Consider the following 19,249-nt stretch of genomic DNA (forward strand, 5'->3'; position numbering starts at 1 on the left):
TCATATCTAACTTGGTGTATTTCTCCCCCCCCAGTAAGACAAGCTATCTTATCTTCCATCCTAGGAATGGGGTACTGCTCAATGGGTGACACTTTATTTACTGTTAGCTTATAGTCCCCACAAATCCTGGCCCTGGAGTCTGGTTTTAAAACTGGTACTATAGGCGCTGCCCAGTCTGAGAATTCCACTGGCTCAATGATTTTCTCCTCTAAGAGCCGCTCAAGTTCTTGTTCTACTTTTTTTTTTTTTATTGCAAAAGGCACAGACCTTGGTTTGTAGAAGCAGGGCTTTGCATCACTCGCCACAGGTATCTTTGCTGTAAAACCTTTTAACGTCCCCAGCTCATCCTTAAACACTGTGTCATGTCTCAAAAGTACTTCCTGCAGTGGTTCTTCCCGGTCTTCTATCTGATGCACCGTTTTCCAATCTATCTTGAGAGCTTTCAGCCACCCTCGCCCCAGTAAATGTGTCCCTGAACCCTTGACGACTATGACTGCTAACATCTTAGTACTGCCTTGGTGTTCCACGTTGACTTTTGCTGCTCCTAACACTGGTACTACATGACCACCATATGTTCTCAGTTTTATCTTGCACTGGAGCAACCTGGGTTTTTTAACACCCCGGAATAACCTGTAAAATGCCCTCTCTGACATTATTGTGTAGCCACAGCCTGTGTCTACTTCATAGGTTACATCCTGTCCATGTACTTTTAACACTTGTCTTATCGGTTCTTCTCTGGGAATGACCATTTCTTCCTGCATGTTGTATATGGCTGTATTATCTGTTGTGTGGTAGATAGTGAAAACTTCCTCATTATCACTATCCTCCCCCTCTTCCTGCATGAAATTTGCTCTTTTGCTAAATTTGCCTGTCTCCCCTTGCTTAGTCTTCCCTTTCCACATGTCTCTCATTCTGCAAGCCCTTTTTATGTGACCCACTTTCCCACAGTTGTGACACTTTTCTTTGGCAAACCTGCAATCCATTGCCAAGTGGTTGTCTCCCTTGCATCTGTAACATGTCCTCACGTCCTGCTGTGTCCGGGCGCGGACATCGTTCACCTTGTGCACCGATCCCGATGCTCGGTTCCATTTTGTCTGCTCCCCGGCTCCTTGTAAATCCACAATGTCTCTGTTCGCCGCCTCCATCGCCTGCGCGTACTTCAGTGCCTTGTCAAAAGTTAACTTGTCCTCCGACAGCCGCCTCCGCTGTATGCCGTCATCATTTATGCCGCAAACCAGCCGGTCCCTCAGCATCACCTTTAGCGTATCACCGAAGTTACAGTCCTGTGCGAGCTTTCGCAGCAGGCATAGGTCTGTGCTCCCACGCCGCTCCGTAGTATAGCCCTCTTCCGTTCTGCCTCCGTTATGTTATTTGCGACAAAAAAGTGGTCCAAAACCTCACAGTACTCTTCCCAGGTCTGTGAATTACAGTCAAATGGCGCCACTGCGCCCACCATTGCGGCCGCCATTGTCCTTCCGTTAGCTCTTTTTAGCTAGCAACACGACTGGACCATCAACAACATTGCTTACTTGCTAAGCAGACCGGCGCTTGACTCGGTGTTTTTATCCTCGTCGCCATATGTAATATCGTCGAGGTTTTAGAAATAACTGGGCATGTTTCTTCATCAGGAACTGCTTTATTGTTAACACAGGTCCCAGCAACTAGTCATGGCGGAAGGCAGCGGAACCCCTACTGGGTATGGAGTATAACAACATCTCCAGGATCACTTCACAACAGACCCCATCACCGTTGACGATCCAACTGGTGCAGCCACCACCCAGAAAGTTTTGTGATTAAACAAAACAAAGAACACGGCAAACAAAGGATGTTTTATTGTTTATTGAAGTTCAGCCTTTTCTGGGGGAAAATGTAGGAATAAGTACACAACGTCACTCACGCTTAACAAAACATTCAAGTACCATTTAGTGTTGTACCTTTTTCTCAAATTGCAGTTGCTCAAACTCCGACTTTAATTTCCAGTTAATTTTTGACAGTATCCAACAAGATTCCTTTTATAAAGGGCCTTCACATATTCTGCTCCAACCTGTATTAAGAGGACATTGAGGTGTTCATCGTTCACTTCTGCGTTCTTGGTAAGGATTACTTTAAAAAAGTAGACGTAGGACTGCTACAAAATGATAAAACCCTTCCCCTTGTTTTTTGTCACCCAGAGGTGGAGGCCACAGGATACAATGCACAATGTCCTCGGCCTGTGACATGAGCAAGAAACTTCATTATTTCTAATTTAAAAAGACTGATTTCATTTTTACATTCACTTCTTATTTCGATTATAAAGACATCTACCCCCAAAGGTACCTCTGAATATACTGAGAGCGTCTCCTCATCATTGATCTCCACCTGTGGAATAGTTTAACAGAAATGAATAAAGTGGATTTAAAACAGCACACAAAGATAATACATGACAACTTTCTTTGACAGTCACCTCTGTGTGGGGGTCAGTAAGGGTGTGTGCTGGCAGCTTCACCAACTCTGCAGTGTCTCCTTCAACTGTAAATGAGATAAAGACTTCTCATTTAAGAAACAATAGCTGCATTTAGTATTTTACCACCAAAGCACTCATACATCTGGAAAAGAACAGCTGCTGGGAGCTGCCAGCTCCAGGGTCTGACTGAATATCCCCTCGTATCCCCTCCATGATCGGACGCCCGTCATTGTTTGCCCCCTCCAGTCCTTCTTCCCTCACTTTTCTTCTTCTTTGCTTCAGATAATATTAACAATGAATATATTGTAAGTGTATCATCCACATTACACTGAAAGAGTGATGAATACCACTTTGGATTATGTTTTTGTGCTTAGTCCGGATTTCCTGCCAAGACCGTTTTTCAGCTAATAGAACACCAATGAGAACATTTATTGGACTTTATCACACTTTTCACTTTGATTTGGCCCTGAACTAAGTGCTTTCCATGTATCCTTCATTGTGAGACAATGTCAGGGAGGGAATTAAAGTTATATAAGATCATTTACGACATACATCATATTAAACTAAATAGACTATATTCACTTACGCATTTACGAGTTCTGCAATTTTTTGCCATTTTCCTCTCTGGCCTTGTTTGTCAAAACAGTGTTGCTTATTGCTGTTAATATAGCTCTGAATTCATTGGAACTCTCAATAACAACTATCTGATCCTCTTGGGTGAAATAGGCAGCACGTGATTACTCCATTTTTCAGATGAAATAGTGTCAAATGACGCCTAAATGTCCTGTTTTATGTGAACGCACACAGAGCCTGATGAGGAAAGCCTGCGTCGACAAATCAAGTTGATAACCACCGTCATGATACTCGTTATCTCTGGTTGGAGCCAGCTCAGCCCAAGAAAGCCCGGCTCTGCTGAGCTTCCTACGTAGGATACCGCTCTGGACTCCCCCGTCGCTCTGGACTCCCCCGTCGCTCTGGACTCCCCCGTCGCTCTGGACTCCTCCGTCGCTCTGGACTCCCCCGTCGCTCTGGACTCTCACCTCCATCACTGCTCCTCTGTCACAGTGAGATCCTTGCAGATGGTCCATCATGTGGCCTCCTGTCTGGTCTCTGATAATCCAGAATGACTCATGTGACTGAGCTCTTCTTCACCCTCCACTGATCCTCCCTCCAACCATCACTGCCTGAATCCTGTTCCAGTCACTGATGCTGCCCTCAGAGAGACTTCTGGGTCTGAACCATCTACTTCAGCTCAGTCAAGCCTCACACTTTTTCTTGCTGCTGCTGCTTCCTCCGAGGAATGTCGTCTGGATTTACCGTCCCTGGACACAAAACCATGTCAGTCCAGACTCTGTTCATCTTCTCAGACTCCTTAATATGAGTCTGTAGAACTGAGCAGGATCTGCTCTGAAGCTTTAGTGATGTCCCTCACTGATGGATGAGTTCTGTCTCTGTTGTCTTTCTGCGGTTCATGGAGTCTTTGTGTTTGAAGCCTCATCCAGGTGGTCTGTCACTGATGTGGATCCTCCCACAGTGTTTGATGAGCAGCTGAACCACAGTGACTCTGATAAAACAGGAATTAGCAGAATCCATCTGATATGAAGCTGTGGTTTGAAAACCACTTCCCTCCTCTTTGAAGAGGACTCAGATATCAGTGTTCAGGTTTTTGTGCAGCCTCTCCTACACTTTGTATCACTGTGTTTGTAGAGCACAGTAGTAGAGAGCTGTGTCTGCCAGGGTTAGTCCACTGATGGTCAGTTCAGTTGATGTGTCTGTTGTTTTGGAGGCATATTTATTTGGTGAAGGATTATATTCATCTGTGTCTCCCTTTGCTCTTTTCCAGAGAATGAACTGAGGGGCCTGAAGGTCTGAATCATGTCTGTACCAGTAAAGGTAAACATTATCTTCTGTTGTCTGATATTGACAGCTGAGTGTGACAGTTCCTCCTTCTCTCTCACTGACTTCTTCTCTCACAGGAAAGATTCGGTGTTGAGCTTTTATTCCTGAAAAAGTGCAGAAAATGAAGCCATTAGACTGACATTGTCCATGAGGCTGAGAGGAGCAGACAGGGGGAAATGTCACCGTACAGTTTTACTCTGTGGACACAAACAGCTCAACTGTAGCTCACATCATCTCTAGATTGTACAGGACTTCATGACAAAGACACATTATTGTGCGTGACCAAATGGAGGTGAAACATGTTGTTGATCCAGCAGGCTGACTCAGACTCTCATTAGTTGTCAAACTCACCTGTGAAGTGAGAGAAAAACAAAAAGAGGTAAAGCAACATGTCTTTGGAGTAGTTGAAGCCAAACAGACAGCAGATGAACAAAGTTCTTCCACTGCAGTAGAATGAACAAACTAAACAGCCTCTCTGCTGCACAGCCCTTCTCCTCAACTTCAAGCTGACTGTGCTTTTACTTCCTCCAACATTTCTGCTCACCTCATTGGCTGAGCTGGACTCCAGTGGGCAGAGCCAGGTCATCAGCTCTGAGCTCTGACGTTTGTGTCATCAGTCTTTTCTCAGTCAGAGACTCCCTCTAGTGGATGTTGTGGAGTATTGTGTTGTCTTTGCTCCAGAGGTTTTTGTACAGAGTTGTGTTGTTTCCTGTCACTGTGGGCCTCAGAGCACAGTAGTACACAGCAGAGTCTGACACCTGAAGCTTCTGGATCTTCAGAGGAACTGACTTGTTCTTGATCTCGGCATGAAATCTCTTTTTGTCGAGCTCTGGAGCTTTGTCTACATTTTTAGCGTAACATCTCAGCATGTACTGTGGGAAGCTGTTAGCTTCTTGTTTGTACCAGAACAAATTGGGAAATGAGTCCGTTGTCTCAAATTCACAGTCCAGTGTAACTGTGTCTCCTTCAGCTGCAGTCACATCTTCTGGTCGCTGGATCACTCGGTCTTCTCCTTTACACTCTGAGGAAGAACAGAACATGCAGAGGAAGAGATGAATCAATACAGATGATTGATGGAAGGAGAACAGTCAGCAGAATCGATGTGACTTTCCCTGATCATTGTCACTTGGTAACAAATGTCAGCAGAAATGATCTGCTCTGGTTTTCTGTAGCATCAACATGAACAGCTCAGTAATATGTTCAAGTGTTTGAAGGAAACTTGTTGTACTTTGTGTCTTACCAAAGAAAAGAGCAGCAAGAATAATCCACAGCCAAAGTTCCATCTCTACAACCAGGTTTAAATCACCAGGAGAAAGTAGCTGATGTTCAACATCCAGTCTGACAGATGTTCTCTTCACAGAACTCTGAGAGGACCTCAGGCTCCGCCTACTCCATGATGTCACTGAAGAACTAGCATATCTGACCAAGACAAATCATTTATGGATCGTATAATCCAAAGTCAGGAAATTGCAGAGGCTATAGATCACATGAAAAGAGGGAAACCTGCAGGTCCGGATGGACTCCCAATTGATATTTATAAACTATTTAAAAACAAACTGATAAGTCCACTGAAGAATATGTATGAAGAATCTTTTCAGAATACCCTGACCGCCTCTCTGAGGAATGCACTTATTACCTTGATATTAAAACCTGACAAACCTCCTTCTCAATGTGAGTCTTACAGGCCCCTTTCCTTATTGCGTTCTAAGGTTTTGGCACTCAGGCTTGAGAAATTCCTCCCTTCTCTAATCCATGCTGACCAAAATGGATTTATAAAAAACCGTCAAGCATACTACAATATTAGAAGAACTTTAAATATAATTAATGAAAAGAAAGTCTCCAGACACATGCATTCTGTGGTTGGACGCTGAGAAGGCTTTCGACAGAGTTGAGTGGCCGTACCTATTTGAAGTACTCTCCAGCTTTGGTTTTGGTGCTTACTTCAGACAATGGGTCAAACCTTTATACTCAGAAACATGCACAGAGATTATGACCAAAAACTACATTTCCAAACCATTCCATCTCCACCATGGGACCCTACAGGGATGTTCCCATCCCCCCTACTTTTTGTTTTAGCATTTGAACCTGTTGCCATCTCCATTAGGAATCATCCTGTTATTGAAGGAATTCAAATAGCAGATGTGGAACATCGCATAGCCTTGTTTGCAGATGATACATTACTCTATCTGACGAACTTGGAGCAATCTTTGTCAGCCCTTACAGAGGAGATTACTAAAGTCTTCAGGATACAAAGTTAAAACCAAATCATCTCTGCTCTTCCTCAACAAACAAGAACGTCTCCACTCCACGATCCGACACCCATTTCTGAATACGCCTCAAGGATTTAAATATCTTGGCCTCTTTCTTACCCCCAATCTAAATTAGTTTGTCTCGACCAGTTACAATCCAGTCATTTCTGAAACCAAAGAATCTCTAAACAGATGGATTTCTCTCCCCTTATCGATAATTGGATGCATAAGTGTTCCTGCAACACCTGCTGGTCCCATATAGGATGAATTCTGTATTACAGCTCAACTCCATGAACTTCATGCAACAACATTTTCCTGCCTACACCCCCCCCCCCCCCTCCAATGCCTGTCTCTCTCCCTCTCTCTCTCTCTCTCTCTCTCTCTCTCTCTCTCTCTCTCTCTCTCTCTCTCCCACTCTCAACCCAACCGGTCGAGGCAGATGGCCGCCCCCCCTGAGCCTGGTTCTGCTCAAGGTTTCTGCCTCTTAAAGGAGGTTTTTCCTTGCCACTGTTGCCAAGTGCTTGCTCATCGGGGGATCTGTTGGGTCTCTTTAAATAAATTTATAAAGAATTTGGTCTAGACCTGCTCTATATGTAAAGTGCCTTGATGTAACTTTGTTATGATTTGGCGCTATACAAATAAATCTGATTTGATTTGATTTGATTTGAAGTGCCTTTAAAATGAATATCATTATGAAATTAAAGATCAGTTCAACATTCCAAAAACACACTTTTTTAAATATCGACAATTGCAAAGTTTTCTTCTCGCTAAATTAAACCACTCGTCTAACTGTCCCCTCTAACAATGTTAGAACAGTTTGTAACTCGACCTCAGCAAAGCAAAGGCCAGATCTGTACACTTTACAATCTATTTCTGTCTCATTCTAGAGAGTCCTCTGACTCAAAGAGGAGATTGTGGAGTGAGGACTTAAAGGAATATGTGTTGGATAACGAATGGAGCCAGATTTGCTCAAAGGCCCAGAAACTCAAATTAATACAATATGACTGGATGATGAGGACCTACATTACCCCAGTAAAACTTCATAGATTTAAACCAGATATTCCAGACACTTGGAATGTGAGAAGATAAAAACATTCTGGAAAGAAGTATTACAGATAATTTCCCAAATAATTTCCAGACCTATCCCTATCTCCCCTAAACTCTGTATCTTGGGCCTCTACCCAGAAAACCTTTCTTTAAAATCAAACTAAATCAAACTGATAAACCTTTGTCTTGCCCATTCAAAACATGAAGAATACATCATGTCCCCCTATTAGTCATTGGCTTAATGAGTTATCATTATGTATAGCTTTAGAGAAGCTAACTTAAAGTATCCAACAAAACTCAGCGGTAACATGGACATAGAAAATAAAATGGTTCCTCAGACCGATCCCTGAGGAAAACCACGACAGGGGACCAGGATCTGATAGAAATTCTCCTCCAGAGACTGAGAAGGACCGATCAGTGAGACAGTAGGAGAACTGCTGCAGTGACACTGGAGTTCATCACAACTGTGTCTCATGAGAGAGAAGACTCTGGACTGGATCATTAGAAACCAGAGAAGGTTCTCAGTCAGAGACTCCCTCTAGTGGATGTTGTGGAGTATTGTGTTGTCTTTGCTCCAGAGGTTTTTGTACAGAGTTGTGTTGTTTCCTGTCACTGTGGGCCTCACAGCACAGTAGTACACAGCAGAGTCTGACACTGCAGCAGAGGAGATGTTCATCTGGATCTGCTTTTGTTCCACTTTTATCTCCATTCCATCAATTTTACCGTTTGCCCCTGAACCTGTTCCTGAGTGAGAGATGATGAACTCTGGTGGTTTTCCTGGATATTGTCGATACCAGAAGAAGAAATCACTCCCAGTTGGATCTTTGGAGTAATTGTAGGACAGAGTGACAGAGCTGCCTTCTGAACTGGACTCTTCAGTCTTGACTGGATTCAGTTCTTGACAGCTGACACCTGAAGAAACAGAGAAATGTTGTTAAAGACCATGTTGAACTCTGATTGTGTGTTCCAGTGGTTTCTAACCAACAGATCCTCTGAACTCATTTATTCCTCCTGCTCGAACTCACCTTTTAGTATGATGAGAAACAAAGGAACCATCCCACAGTGATGCAGTGAGAGCATCTTCAGACACTCTGACTTGTGTTTTATTTAGATATTGAATGAATCTGACGGTGGCAGATGTTTTCTCTTCTGCTCTTTGACAGTGTTGCTCCTCCTCATATCACTGTATGTCATCAGCCGACAAGTTCAGAGATCAGGAGGAGGAAGCTTTGGGCTGTTTGGAGAAGGAACACTTGATCCAGATGTCACCAGTTTGGGTGGAAACAACAAGTCACCTCATTGGCTGAGCTGGACTCCAGTGGGCGGAGCCAGGTCATCAGCTCTGAGCTCTGACGTTTGTGTCATCAGTCTTTTCTCAGTCAGAGACTCCCTCTAGTGGATGTTGTGGAGTATTGTGTTGTCTTTGCTCCAGAGGTTTTTGTACAGAGTTGTGTTGTTTCCTGTCACTGTGGGCTGCAGAGCACAGTAGTACACAGCAGAGTCTGACACCTGAAGCTTCTGGATCTTCAGAGGAACTGATCTTAGGTCAGAATTCAGACTGGATGAAAATCTCTCCTTGAAGTGCTCTTCTGTGTTTCCTTCATCCAGTTTGAAGCGGCTCAGGATGAATTTGGGGCTCTGGTTTCCATCCTGTCTGTACCAGTAGAGATATGGACCGGTTGAGCTGCTGTTGTATCCACAGTGAAGTGTCACTGCCTCTCCTTCAGCAGCAGTCACGTCTCCTTGTGGTTGCACCACGTTGTCTTTTTGTGCTCTGCATTCTGTAAAACACCAACAAACAGTATCAGTGTTTGAATGGAAGAATCATGTCAGTGTTGGATTGATATCACAGAAACAGAGCAGTGTTCATACCACGGCACAGAGCAGCCAGCAGCACTGAGATGAACAGAGCCTTCATATCTGCAGTGTGGAGTCACTGTGAGCTCCAGCAAGTATAAAGCAGACTGTGGACTCTGAGTGTTCATCAACACTAAGGTGGAGGATTAGAAGGAGGAGCCTGATCACAGGGACAGGACTCTGTGGGGGACAGGACTCTGTTGGGGACAGGAGTCTGTTGGAGACAGGAGTCTGTTGGGGACAGGACTCCGTGGGGGACAGGAGTCTGTTGGGGACGGGACTCCGTGGGGGACAGGAGTCTGTTGGGGACGGGTCTCTGCTGGGGACAGGTCTCTGTTGGGGACAGGTCTCTCTAACTTGGAGAATCTATTTCCATGTCTTCACTAGTTGCAGAACTGTCTAAGCAGCAGGCCGACTTTAAGGAAGATACGGCCGCTTTAATCCAAGAGTCAATTCAGCCTTTACAAGCTTCAGTGGATGGGCTACAATATGAAGTCAACTCTTTTCACAGCCGACTGGCAGCGGTAGAAACCCTGGCAGGTGAAAACTTTGAACGGATAGGCACATCTGAAACTACCGTCAAATCCCTGCAGGCTCTAATGTGGTCTTGCTGGATCGCCTTGAGAATTTGGAAAACAGATCTCACAGGTCTAACCTTCGCATCCTAAACGTGTCAGAGGGGAGCGAAGATGGCCAGGACCCGACTACTTTTATTTCAGAGCTGCTAAAAGAAGCCATGGGAGCAAGTGCGTTTCCGACTGTGCCAGAACTCGACCGGCCGCACCGCGCAGCAGGACTCAAGCCTGCAGCCAGACGTTACATAAATGTCACTCACAGAGGCCCGATCGAGGGGATGGTAAGCAAAACACAATGCGTTAGTGGTAATAGATGAAATATATTTATTACATTAATAATAAGTCAGATTAAGATTTAGAGTAAAATAAAATATTCCACTTTCAAATCCCAGTATTAACTTTCAGATCAATAAGAAATAAATTAAAATTTTAAGTGTCCACCTTTCCAGTTTTGTTCCTTAAGTAGTATCACAGGAAGTGTTTTTTTTAATAAACCTTTTGTTTTTTTAATTGACTCCTTAAGTAAATTGTCCTTCTTTGCTAATCCAGTTCTTTAGGTTAAGTCAGACCCAGTTTAGTTAGTTTAGTTCAGTTATGTAGGTCAGTGTAGCTGTAGTCGGGGCCCCTTTTTAGATATTTTATTCCGTTTTCACTCGAGCTTATCTGATCTGAAGTGGAAATCCAGCGCGTCCTTGAACATCCACTTGGATCTCTAACGCAGCGGCAGAGATCCTCCACTCCTGCTCACTGGAAGTCTTCATAGTTGTCCCCTTCTTCAGATAGCGACAAACACACACACAAAAAAAACAAAAAACAAAAAACAGAGAATTATCAACTCAAAAATAAGTCTTTTCTCCTCTTGAGGTTCAATGTGCATGTCGGACTGTCTTTTTCTTCTTCTACCGCTGCCTGCTAGCCTAGCCTCCCCCTTCTCTGTCTGCTTAGCCATTTTGAAAGACATTTTATTTTAATTGAACTGAATATATCTGAAATGTAAATAATGTATTTTGCAAATGTAAACAAATTCAGTTTCATTATAAATTTATGTATGTACAAAATGAACTGAACTAAGTATATTTAAAAAGTATCTTATTCTGAGCGTGATCACCTGTAAACAAATGGATTTAAACAATATCATTAAATGTGACAATTTGAAAAGCCTTTGATTTCTGTATCTGAGGCCAACAACTAAAAAAACCACACAGCTATAAGGACTCTCACACATCATATATCAGCCACATGGTTCAGATGATGCAGCAGTTAAATCAAGATCAGCCAGCTGGACAATCGAGGCCTCCCCCCGTCACATGCACCTGGATCAAGGACTTTCTAACTAACAGACCCCAGACTGTGAGACTTGGCCCCCACCAGCGTCTCCACTTCCTGAGAGCCTTCAGGAAGAACAACCTGGACAAGAATCTGCTGCTGGCCTTCTACCGCTCCACCATGGAGAGCACTGCTGCAGACAGGGAGAGGCTTCAGAGGATTGTTGGCTGCCCTCTCCCCTCCCTGACAGACATCTACACCACCCAGTGCCTCAGCAGAGCTCAACACATCAGTACGGACAGTTCACGTCCCGGCTCTCAGCTGTTTGAGCTGCTTCCTGCTGGGAGGCGCTACGGGTGCATCAAAGCAAAGACAGACTGAGAAGCAGTTTCTTTCCGAGAGCCGTCACCACCATAAACTCTGACAAGACAGAACATTTCATATGCAAAATACTGTTTTCTGTCAGCCTGTGAAATGTAATCAAGAACCTGTGCAATATATTTCTGATTTATTCTGGAAATAGCAGAACACCCTGTACAATACATCTGTACATTTTGGTTCATCCACTGAAAAGAAGGCAATTCCACATCGACATTTTATATTTGTTCATTTCTTACTTGATGCTACATTTGGCTTTCTATTTTATACTTTTATTCTTGTATTTTCTGTCTGTTATATATATTTTAATGATGCCTATTTTGCACTGAAAAGGGAGAAGCTCTCCAATCTAATAATCTAATCCAATCATTGTCAGCTGTATAATGACAATGAAGGGCATTCTGTTCTATGGAGGCTGAACGCACTCCAACTCCTTCAGTCTCTGCAAGAGGTGGCTGGAGAAGAACTGGCTGAGAAAAGGGATTAAGGATCTGCATGTTTCATTTCGACCTGCGTCATTATCATGACACTCAGGACACACAACAACAAACACAAAGCTCTGATCACGGCGTCCTCCATCACGTTGTTGTTGGAACAACAGGCCCTACAATGTTTGTTGGTTTGTGCTTCCTATCAGATGCGACCTTTGAACTGTTGGTGGGAATGCACCTTTTCTGCGGTTCATGGAGTCTTTGTGTTTGAAGCCTCATCCAGGTGGTCTGTCACTGATGTGGATCCTCCCACAGTGTTTGATGAGCAGCTGAACCACAGTGACTCTGATAAAACAGGAATTAGCAGAATCCATCTGATATGAAGCTGTGGTTTGAAAACCACTTCCCTCCTCTTTGAAGAGGACTCAGATATCAGTGTTCAGGTTTTTGTGCAGCCTCTCCTACACTTTGTATCACTGTGTTTGTAGAGCACAGTAGTAGAGAGCTGTGTCTGCCAGGGTTAGTCCACTGATGGTCAGTTCAGTTGATGTGTCTGTTGTTTTGGAGGCATATTTATTCGGTGAAGGATTATATTCACTTGTGGATCCCTTTGCTCCTTTCAAGAGAATGAACTGAGGGGCCTGAAGGTCTGAATCATGTCTGTACCAGTAAAGCCAAACATTATCTTCTGTTGTCTGATATTGACAGCTGAGTGTGACAGTTCCTCCTTCTCTCTCACTGACTTCTTCTCTCACAGGAAAGATTCGGTGTTGAGCTTTTATTCCTGAAAGAGTGCAGAAAATGAAGCCATTAGACTGACATTGTCCATGAGGCTGAGAGGAGCAGACAGGGGGAAATGTCACCGTACAGTTTTACTCTGTGGACACAAACAGCTCAACTGTAGCTCACATCATCTCTAGATTGTTCAGGACTTCATGACAAAGACACATTATTGTGCGTGACCAAATGGAGGTGAAACATGTTGTTGATCCAGCAGGCTGACTCAGACTCTCATTAGTTGTCAAACTCACCTGTGAAGTGAGAGAAAAACAAAAAGAGGTAAAGCAACATGTCTTTGGAGTAGTTGAAGCCAAACAGACAGCAGATGAACAAAGTTCTTCCACTGCAGTAGAATGAACAAACTAAACAGCCTCTCTGCTGCACAGCCCTTCTCCTCAACTTCAAGCTGACTGTGCTTTTACTTCCTCCAACATTTCTGCTCACCTCATTGGCTGAGCTGGACTCCAGTGGGCAGAGCCAGGTCATCAGCTCTGAGCTCTGACGTTTGTGTCATCAGTCTTTTCTCAGTCAGAGACTCCCTCTAGTGGATGTTGTGGAGTATTGTGTTGTCTTTGCTCCAGAGGTTTTTGTACAGAGTTGTGTTGTTTCCTGTCACTGTGGGCTGCAGAGCACAGTAGTACACAGCAGAGTCTGACACCTGAAGCTTCTGGATCTTCAGAGGAACTGACTTGTTCTTGATCGCAGCATGAAATCTCTTTTGGTCGAGCTCTGGAGCTTTGTCTACATTTTTAGCAGAACATCTCAGCATGTACTGTGGGAAGCTGTTAGCTTCTTGTTTGTACCAGAACAAATAGGGAAATGAGTCCGTTGTCTCAAATTCACAGTCCAGTGTAACTGTGTCTCCTTCAGCTGCAGTCACATCTTCTGGTCGCTGGATCACTCGGTCTTCTCCTTTACACTCTGAGGAAGAACAGAACATGCAGAGGAAGAGATGAATCAATACAGATGATTGATGGAAGGAGAACAGTCAGCAGAATCGATGTGACTTTCCCTGATCATTGTCACTTGGTAACAAATGTCAGCAGAAATGATCTGCTCTGGTTTTCTGTAGCATCAACATGAACAGCTCAGTAATATGTTCAAGTGTTTGAAGGAAACTTGTTGTACTTTGTGTCTTACCAAAGAAAAGAGCAGCAAGAATAATCCACAGCCAAAGTTCCATCTCTACAACCAGGTTTAAATCACCAGGAGAAAGTAGCTGATGTTCAACATCCAGTCTGACAGATGTTCTCTTCACAGAACTCTGAGAGGACCTCAGGCTCCGCCTACTCCATGATGTCACTGAAGAACTAGCATATCTGACCAAGACAAATCATTTATGGATCGTATAATCCAAAGTCAGGAAATTGCAGAGGCTATAGATCACATGAAAAGAGGGAAACCTGCAGGTCCGGATGGACTCCCAATTGATATTTATAAACTATTTAAAAACAAACTGATAAGTCCACTGAAGAATATGTATGAAGAATCTTTTCAGAATACCCTGACCGCCTCTCTGAGGAATGCACTTATTACCTTGATATTAAAACCTGACAAACCTCCTTCTCAATGTGAGTCTTACAGGCCCCTTTCCTTATTGCGTTCTAAGGTTTTGGCACTCAGGCTTGAGAAATTCCTCCCTTCTCTAATCCATGCTGACCAAAATGGATTTATAAAAAACCGTCAAGCATACTACAATATTAGAAGAACTTTAAATATAATTAATGAAAAGAAAGTCTCCAGACACATGCATTCTGTGGTTGGACGCTGAGAAGGCTTTCGACAGAGTTGAGTGGCCGTACCTATTTGAAGTACTCTCCAGCTTTGGTTTTGGTGCTTACTTCAGACAATGGGTCAAACCTTTATACTCAGAAACATGCACAGAGATTATGACCAAAAACTACATTTCCAAACCATTCCATCTCCACCATGGGACCCTACAGGGATGTTCCCATCCCCCCTACTTTTTGTTTTAGCGTTTGAACCTGTTGCCATCTCCATTAGGAATCATCCTGTTATTGAAGGAATTCAAATAGCAGATGTGGAACATCGCATAGCCTTGTTTGCAGATGATACATTACTCTATCTGACGAACTTGGAGCAATCTTTGTCAGCCCTTACAGAGGAGATTACTAAAGTCTTTAGGACACAAAGTTAAAACCAAATCATCTCTGCTCTTCCTCAACAAACAAGAACGTCTCCACTCCACGATCCGACACCCATTTCTGAATACGCCTCAAGGATTTAAATATCTTGGCCTCTTTCTTACCCCCAATCTAAATTAGTTTGTCTCGGCCAGTTACAATCCAGTCATTTCTGAAAACAAAGAATCTCTAAACAGATGGATCTCTCTCCCCTTATCGATAATTGGATGCATAAGTGTTCCTGCAACACCTGCTGGTCCCATATAGCATGAATTCTGTATTACAGCTCAACTCCATGAACTTCATGCAACAACATTTTCCTGCCTACACCCCCCCCCCCCTCCAATGCCTGTCTCTCTCCCTCTCTCTCTCTCTCTCTCTCTCTCTCTCTCTCTCTCTCTCTCTCCCACTCTCAACCCAACCGGTCGAGGCAGATGGCCGCCCCCCCTGAGCCTGGTTCTGCTCAAGGTTTCTGCCTCTTAAAGGAAGTTTTTCCTTGCCACTGTTGCCAAGTGCTTGCTCATCGGGGGATCTGTTGGGTCTCTTTAAATAAATTTATAAAGAATTTGGTCTAGACCTGCTCTATATGTAAAGTGCCTTGATGTAACTTTGTTATGATTTGGCGCTATACAAATAAATCTGATTTGATTTGATTTGATTTGAAGTGCCTTTAAAATGAATATCATTATGAAATTAAAGATCAGTTCAACATTCCACAAACACACTTTTTAAATATCGACAATTGCAAAGTTTTCTTCTCGCTAAATTAAACCACTCGTCTAACTGTCCCCTCTAACAATGTTAGAACAGTTTGTAACTCGACCTCAGCAAAGCAAAGGCCAGATCTGTACACTTTACAATCTATTTCTGTCTCATTCTAGAGAGTCCTCTGACTCAAAGAGGAGATTGTGGAGTGAGGACTTAAAGGAATATGTGTTGGATAACGAATGGAGCCAGATTTGCTCAAAGGCCCAGAAACTCAAATTAATACAATATGACTGGATGATGAGGACCTACATTACCCCAGTAAAACTTCATAAATTTAAACCAGATATTCCAGACACTTGGAATGTGAGAAGATAAAAACATTCTGGAAAGAAGTATTACAGATAATTCCCCAAATAATTTCCAGACCTATCCCTATCTCCCCTAAACTCTGTATCTTGGGCCTCTACCCAGAAAACCTTTCTTTAAAATCAAACTAAATCAAACTGATAAACCTTTGTCTTGCCCATTCAAAACGTCTCATCGCTATGAACTGGAAGAATACATCATGTCCCCCTATTAGTCATTGGCTTAATGAGTTATCATTATGTATAGCTTTAGAGAAGCTAACTTAAAGTATCCAACAAAACTCAGTGGTAACTTGGACATAGAAAATAAAATGGTTCCTCAGACCGATCCCTGAGGAAAACCACGACAGGGGACCAGGATCTGATAGAAATTCTCCTCCAGAGACTGAGAAGGACCGATCAGTGAGACAGTAGGAGAACTGCTGCAGTGACACTGGAGTTCATCACAACTGTGTCTCATGAGAGAGAAGACTCTGGACTGGATCATTAGAAACCAGAGAAGGTTCTCAGTCAGAGACTCCCTCTAGTGGATGTTGTGGAGTATTGTGTTGTCTTTGCTCCAGAGGTTTTTGTACAGAGTTGTGTTGTTTCCTGTCACTGTGGGCCTCACAGCACAGTAGTACACAGCAGAGTCTGACACTGCAGCAGAGGAGATGTTCATCTGGATCTGCTTTTGTTCCACTTTTATCTCCATTCCATCAATTTTACCGTTCGCCCCTGAACCTGTTCCTGAGTGAGAGATGATGAACTCTGGTGGTTTTCCTGGATATTGTCGATACCAGAAGAAGAAATCACTCCCAGTTGGATCTTTGGAGTAATTGTAGGACAGAGTGACAGAGCTGCCTTCTGAACTGGACTCTTCAGTCTTGACTGGATTCAGTTCTTGACAGCTGACACCTGAAGAAACAGAGAAATGTTGTTAAAGACCATGTTGAACTCTGATTGTGTGTTCCAGTGGTTTCTAACCAACAGATCCTCTGAACTCATTTATTCCTCCTGCTTGAACTCACCTTTTAGTATGATGAGAAACAAAGGAACCATCCCACAGTGATGCAGTGAGAGCATCTTCAGACACTCTGACTTTTGAAGAAAAGAAACAAAAGTTCAGAGATCAGGAGGAGGAAGCTTTGGGCTGTTTGGAGAAGGAACACTTCATCCAGATGTCACCAGTTTGGGTGGACACAACAAGTCACCTCATTGGCTGAGCTGGACTCCAGTGGGCGGAGCCAGGTCATCAGCTCTGAGCTCTGACGTTTGTGTCATCAGTCTTTTCTCAGTCAGAGACTCCCTCTAGTGGATGTTGTGGAGTATTGTGTTGTCTTTGCTCCAGAGGTTTTTGTACAGAGTTGTGTTGTTTCCTGTCACTGTGGGCTCCACAGCACAGTAGTACACAGCAGAGTCTGACACCTGAAGCTTCTGGATCTTCAGAGGAACTGATCTTAGGTCAGAATTCAGACTGGATGAAAATCTCTCCTTGAAGTGCTCTTCCGTGTTTCCTTCATCCAGTTTGAAGCGGCTCAGGATGAATTTGGGGCTCTGGTTTCCATCCTGTCTGTACCAGTAGAGAGATGGACCGTTCCTGCTGCTGTTGTATCCACAGTGAAGTGTCACTGCCTCTCCTTCAGCAGCAGTCACGTCTCCTTGTGGTTGCACCACGTTGTCTTTTTGTGCTCTGCATTCTGTAAAACACCAACAAACAGTATCAGTGTTTGAATGGAAGAATCATGTCAGTGTTGGATTGATATCACAGAAACAGAGCAGTGTTCATACCACGGCACAGAGCAGCCAGCAGCACTGAGATGAACAGAGCCTTCATATCTGCAGTGTGGAGTCACTGTGAGCTCCAGCAAGTATAAAGCAGACTGTGGACTCTGAGTGTTCATCAACACGAAGGTGGAGGATTAGAAGGAGGAGCCTGATCACAGGGACAGGACTCTGTGGGGGACAGGACTCTGTGGGGGACAGGAGTCTGTTGGAGACAGGAGTCTGTGGGGGACAGGACTCTGTTGATGTTGATGTTGATTTGATCTTTTATTTTGAGCTTAAAATCAGATAGTGATATCAGTACAGGAAAAAGAAAATATTCATACCTAAATCCAGAATATACCTAACAAACAATTCGGACAGCTCAAAAAGGAGTAGGAAGAAGTTAAAAAAAACTTTTTTAATCCTCCCATCTCCTTTATCTAGTTATAAAACAGTATCATACCACAGTTGTGATATGTTAACTGGTCCGAGCAGCTGAGGCGACCAAACTGAGGAGACCCAGACGAGATCTGAAGCACAGAAGTCTTTGACATCGGTGTGTACACATTTTTTGTGTCTGCTAAAGTCGACCTTACCTTGACTCACACCCTCAACCTCTGATACCCTGTCGAACCATGGCTTTAATGTGGAGTCCTCTTGCTGCAGTGCTGCTATATCAGAAGGAATGTGGAAATCCAAAGACTGGTTGGGTTGTGCTGCTCCCTCACACTCATCCCTGGCTGTAGCCAAAAGCTTTTCCCTCCTCTTCTGGGCCCTAGACTTTGGCTGCTTGACTGGCCCTGACTGTAGCTCTGCATGAAAAAAGGTAACTCCTCAAGGGTGTTCTTCATTTTCTGAGCCCTCGTGGTGACAATATTACATGCAGTGGTTACTGACTGAGGATCTGACTGTCGTTGCCGCTTAGCTGCTTCCTCAGTAGCCCCTATGTTTTCCTCCCTGCTGAGCTGCTTTCCATGTCTTGCCTGCTCTATCAAGTCAAGCAGTGTGGGAACATCATGACCAAGGACAGCTGGGTATGGCAGTGTGGGGACTAATGCCACTGTCAGGAGGTAGGTCTGACCACCAACTGTAATATAGATCTCAGCCGTAGGGTACGGTTTCTCATCTCCATGAACACAGCTAATGTTGGAAATAACTTCACTCCACAGCTCTCTGGGCACTAAACTTGGCAGAACAGCAGACTGAAAGCAACCAGAGTGTAGAAGGGCCTCCTCACGCTGACCATTCACCAGTGCTGGAGTAGTGAGTGCCTCTGGCTGAACTGGGGATGGGATTGAAGGTCTAGGGACTGAGCACAGCTGAGGTGGTTTACTTTGTCTGGTGGCGGGGCATGTGTATTG

General features: G+C 43.9%; 5 gene segments (V, D, J or C); all 5 read right to left on the reverse strand.

The window, feature by feature from the left end:
* Positions 1 to 4,692: 4,692 nt before the first annotated feature.
* LOC115057249 (T cell receptor alpha variable 36/delta variable 7-like) lies at positions 4,693 to 6,719 on the reverse strand. The segment is given in 2 exon segments: positions 4,693 to 5,363; positions 5,583 to 6,719. Coding segments are annotated over 2 exon segments (423 nt in total).
* A 623-nt stretch (positions 6,720 to 7,342) lies between these two features.
* LOC115057246 (T cell receptor alpha variable 3-like) lies at positions 7,343 to 8,862 on the reverse strand. The segment is given in 2 exon segments: positions 7,343 to 8,550; positions 8,664 to 8,862. Coding segments are annotated over 2 exon segments (429 nt in total).
* Positions 8,863 to 8,932: 70 nt separating this feature from the next.
* On the reverse strand, positions 8,933 to 9,695 carry LOC115057245 (T cell receptor alpha variable 18-like). The segment is given in 2 exon segments: positions 8,933 to 9,419; positions 9,511 to 9,695. Coding segments are annotated over 2 exon segments (435 nt in total).
* A 3,480-nt stretch (positions 9,696 to 13,175) lies between these two features.
* Positions 13,176 to 18,007, reverse strand: LOC115057145 (T cell receptor alpha variable 18-like). The segment is given in 3 exon segments: positions 13,176 to 13,583; positions 17,550 to 17,821; positions 17,913 to 18,007. Coding segments are annotated over 3 exon segments (435 nt in total).
* Positions 15,826 to 17,309, reverse strand: LOC115057147 (T cell receptor alpha variable 3-like). The segment is given in 2 exon segments: positions 15,826 to 17,039; positions 17,153 to 17,309. Coding segments are annotated over 2 exon segments (429 nt in total).
* Positions 18,008 to 19,249: the final 1,242 nt, after the last annotated feature.

The sequence above is a fragment of the Echeneis naucrates genome, chromosome 17 (assembly GCF_900963305.1).
Source record: "Echeneis naucrates chromosome 17, fEcheNa1.1, whole genome shotgun sequence".
NCBI classification, from domain to species: Eukaryota; Metazoa; Chordata; class Actinopteri; order Carangiformes; family Echeneidae; genus Echeneis; species Echeneis naucrates.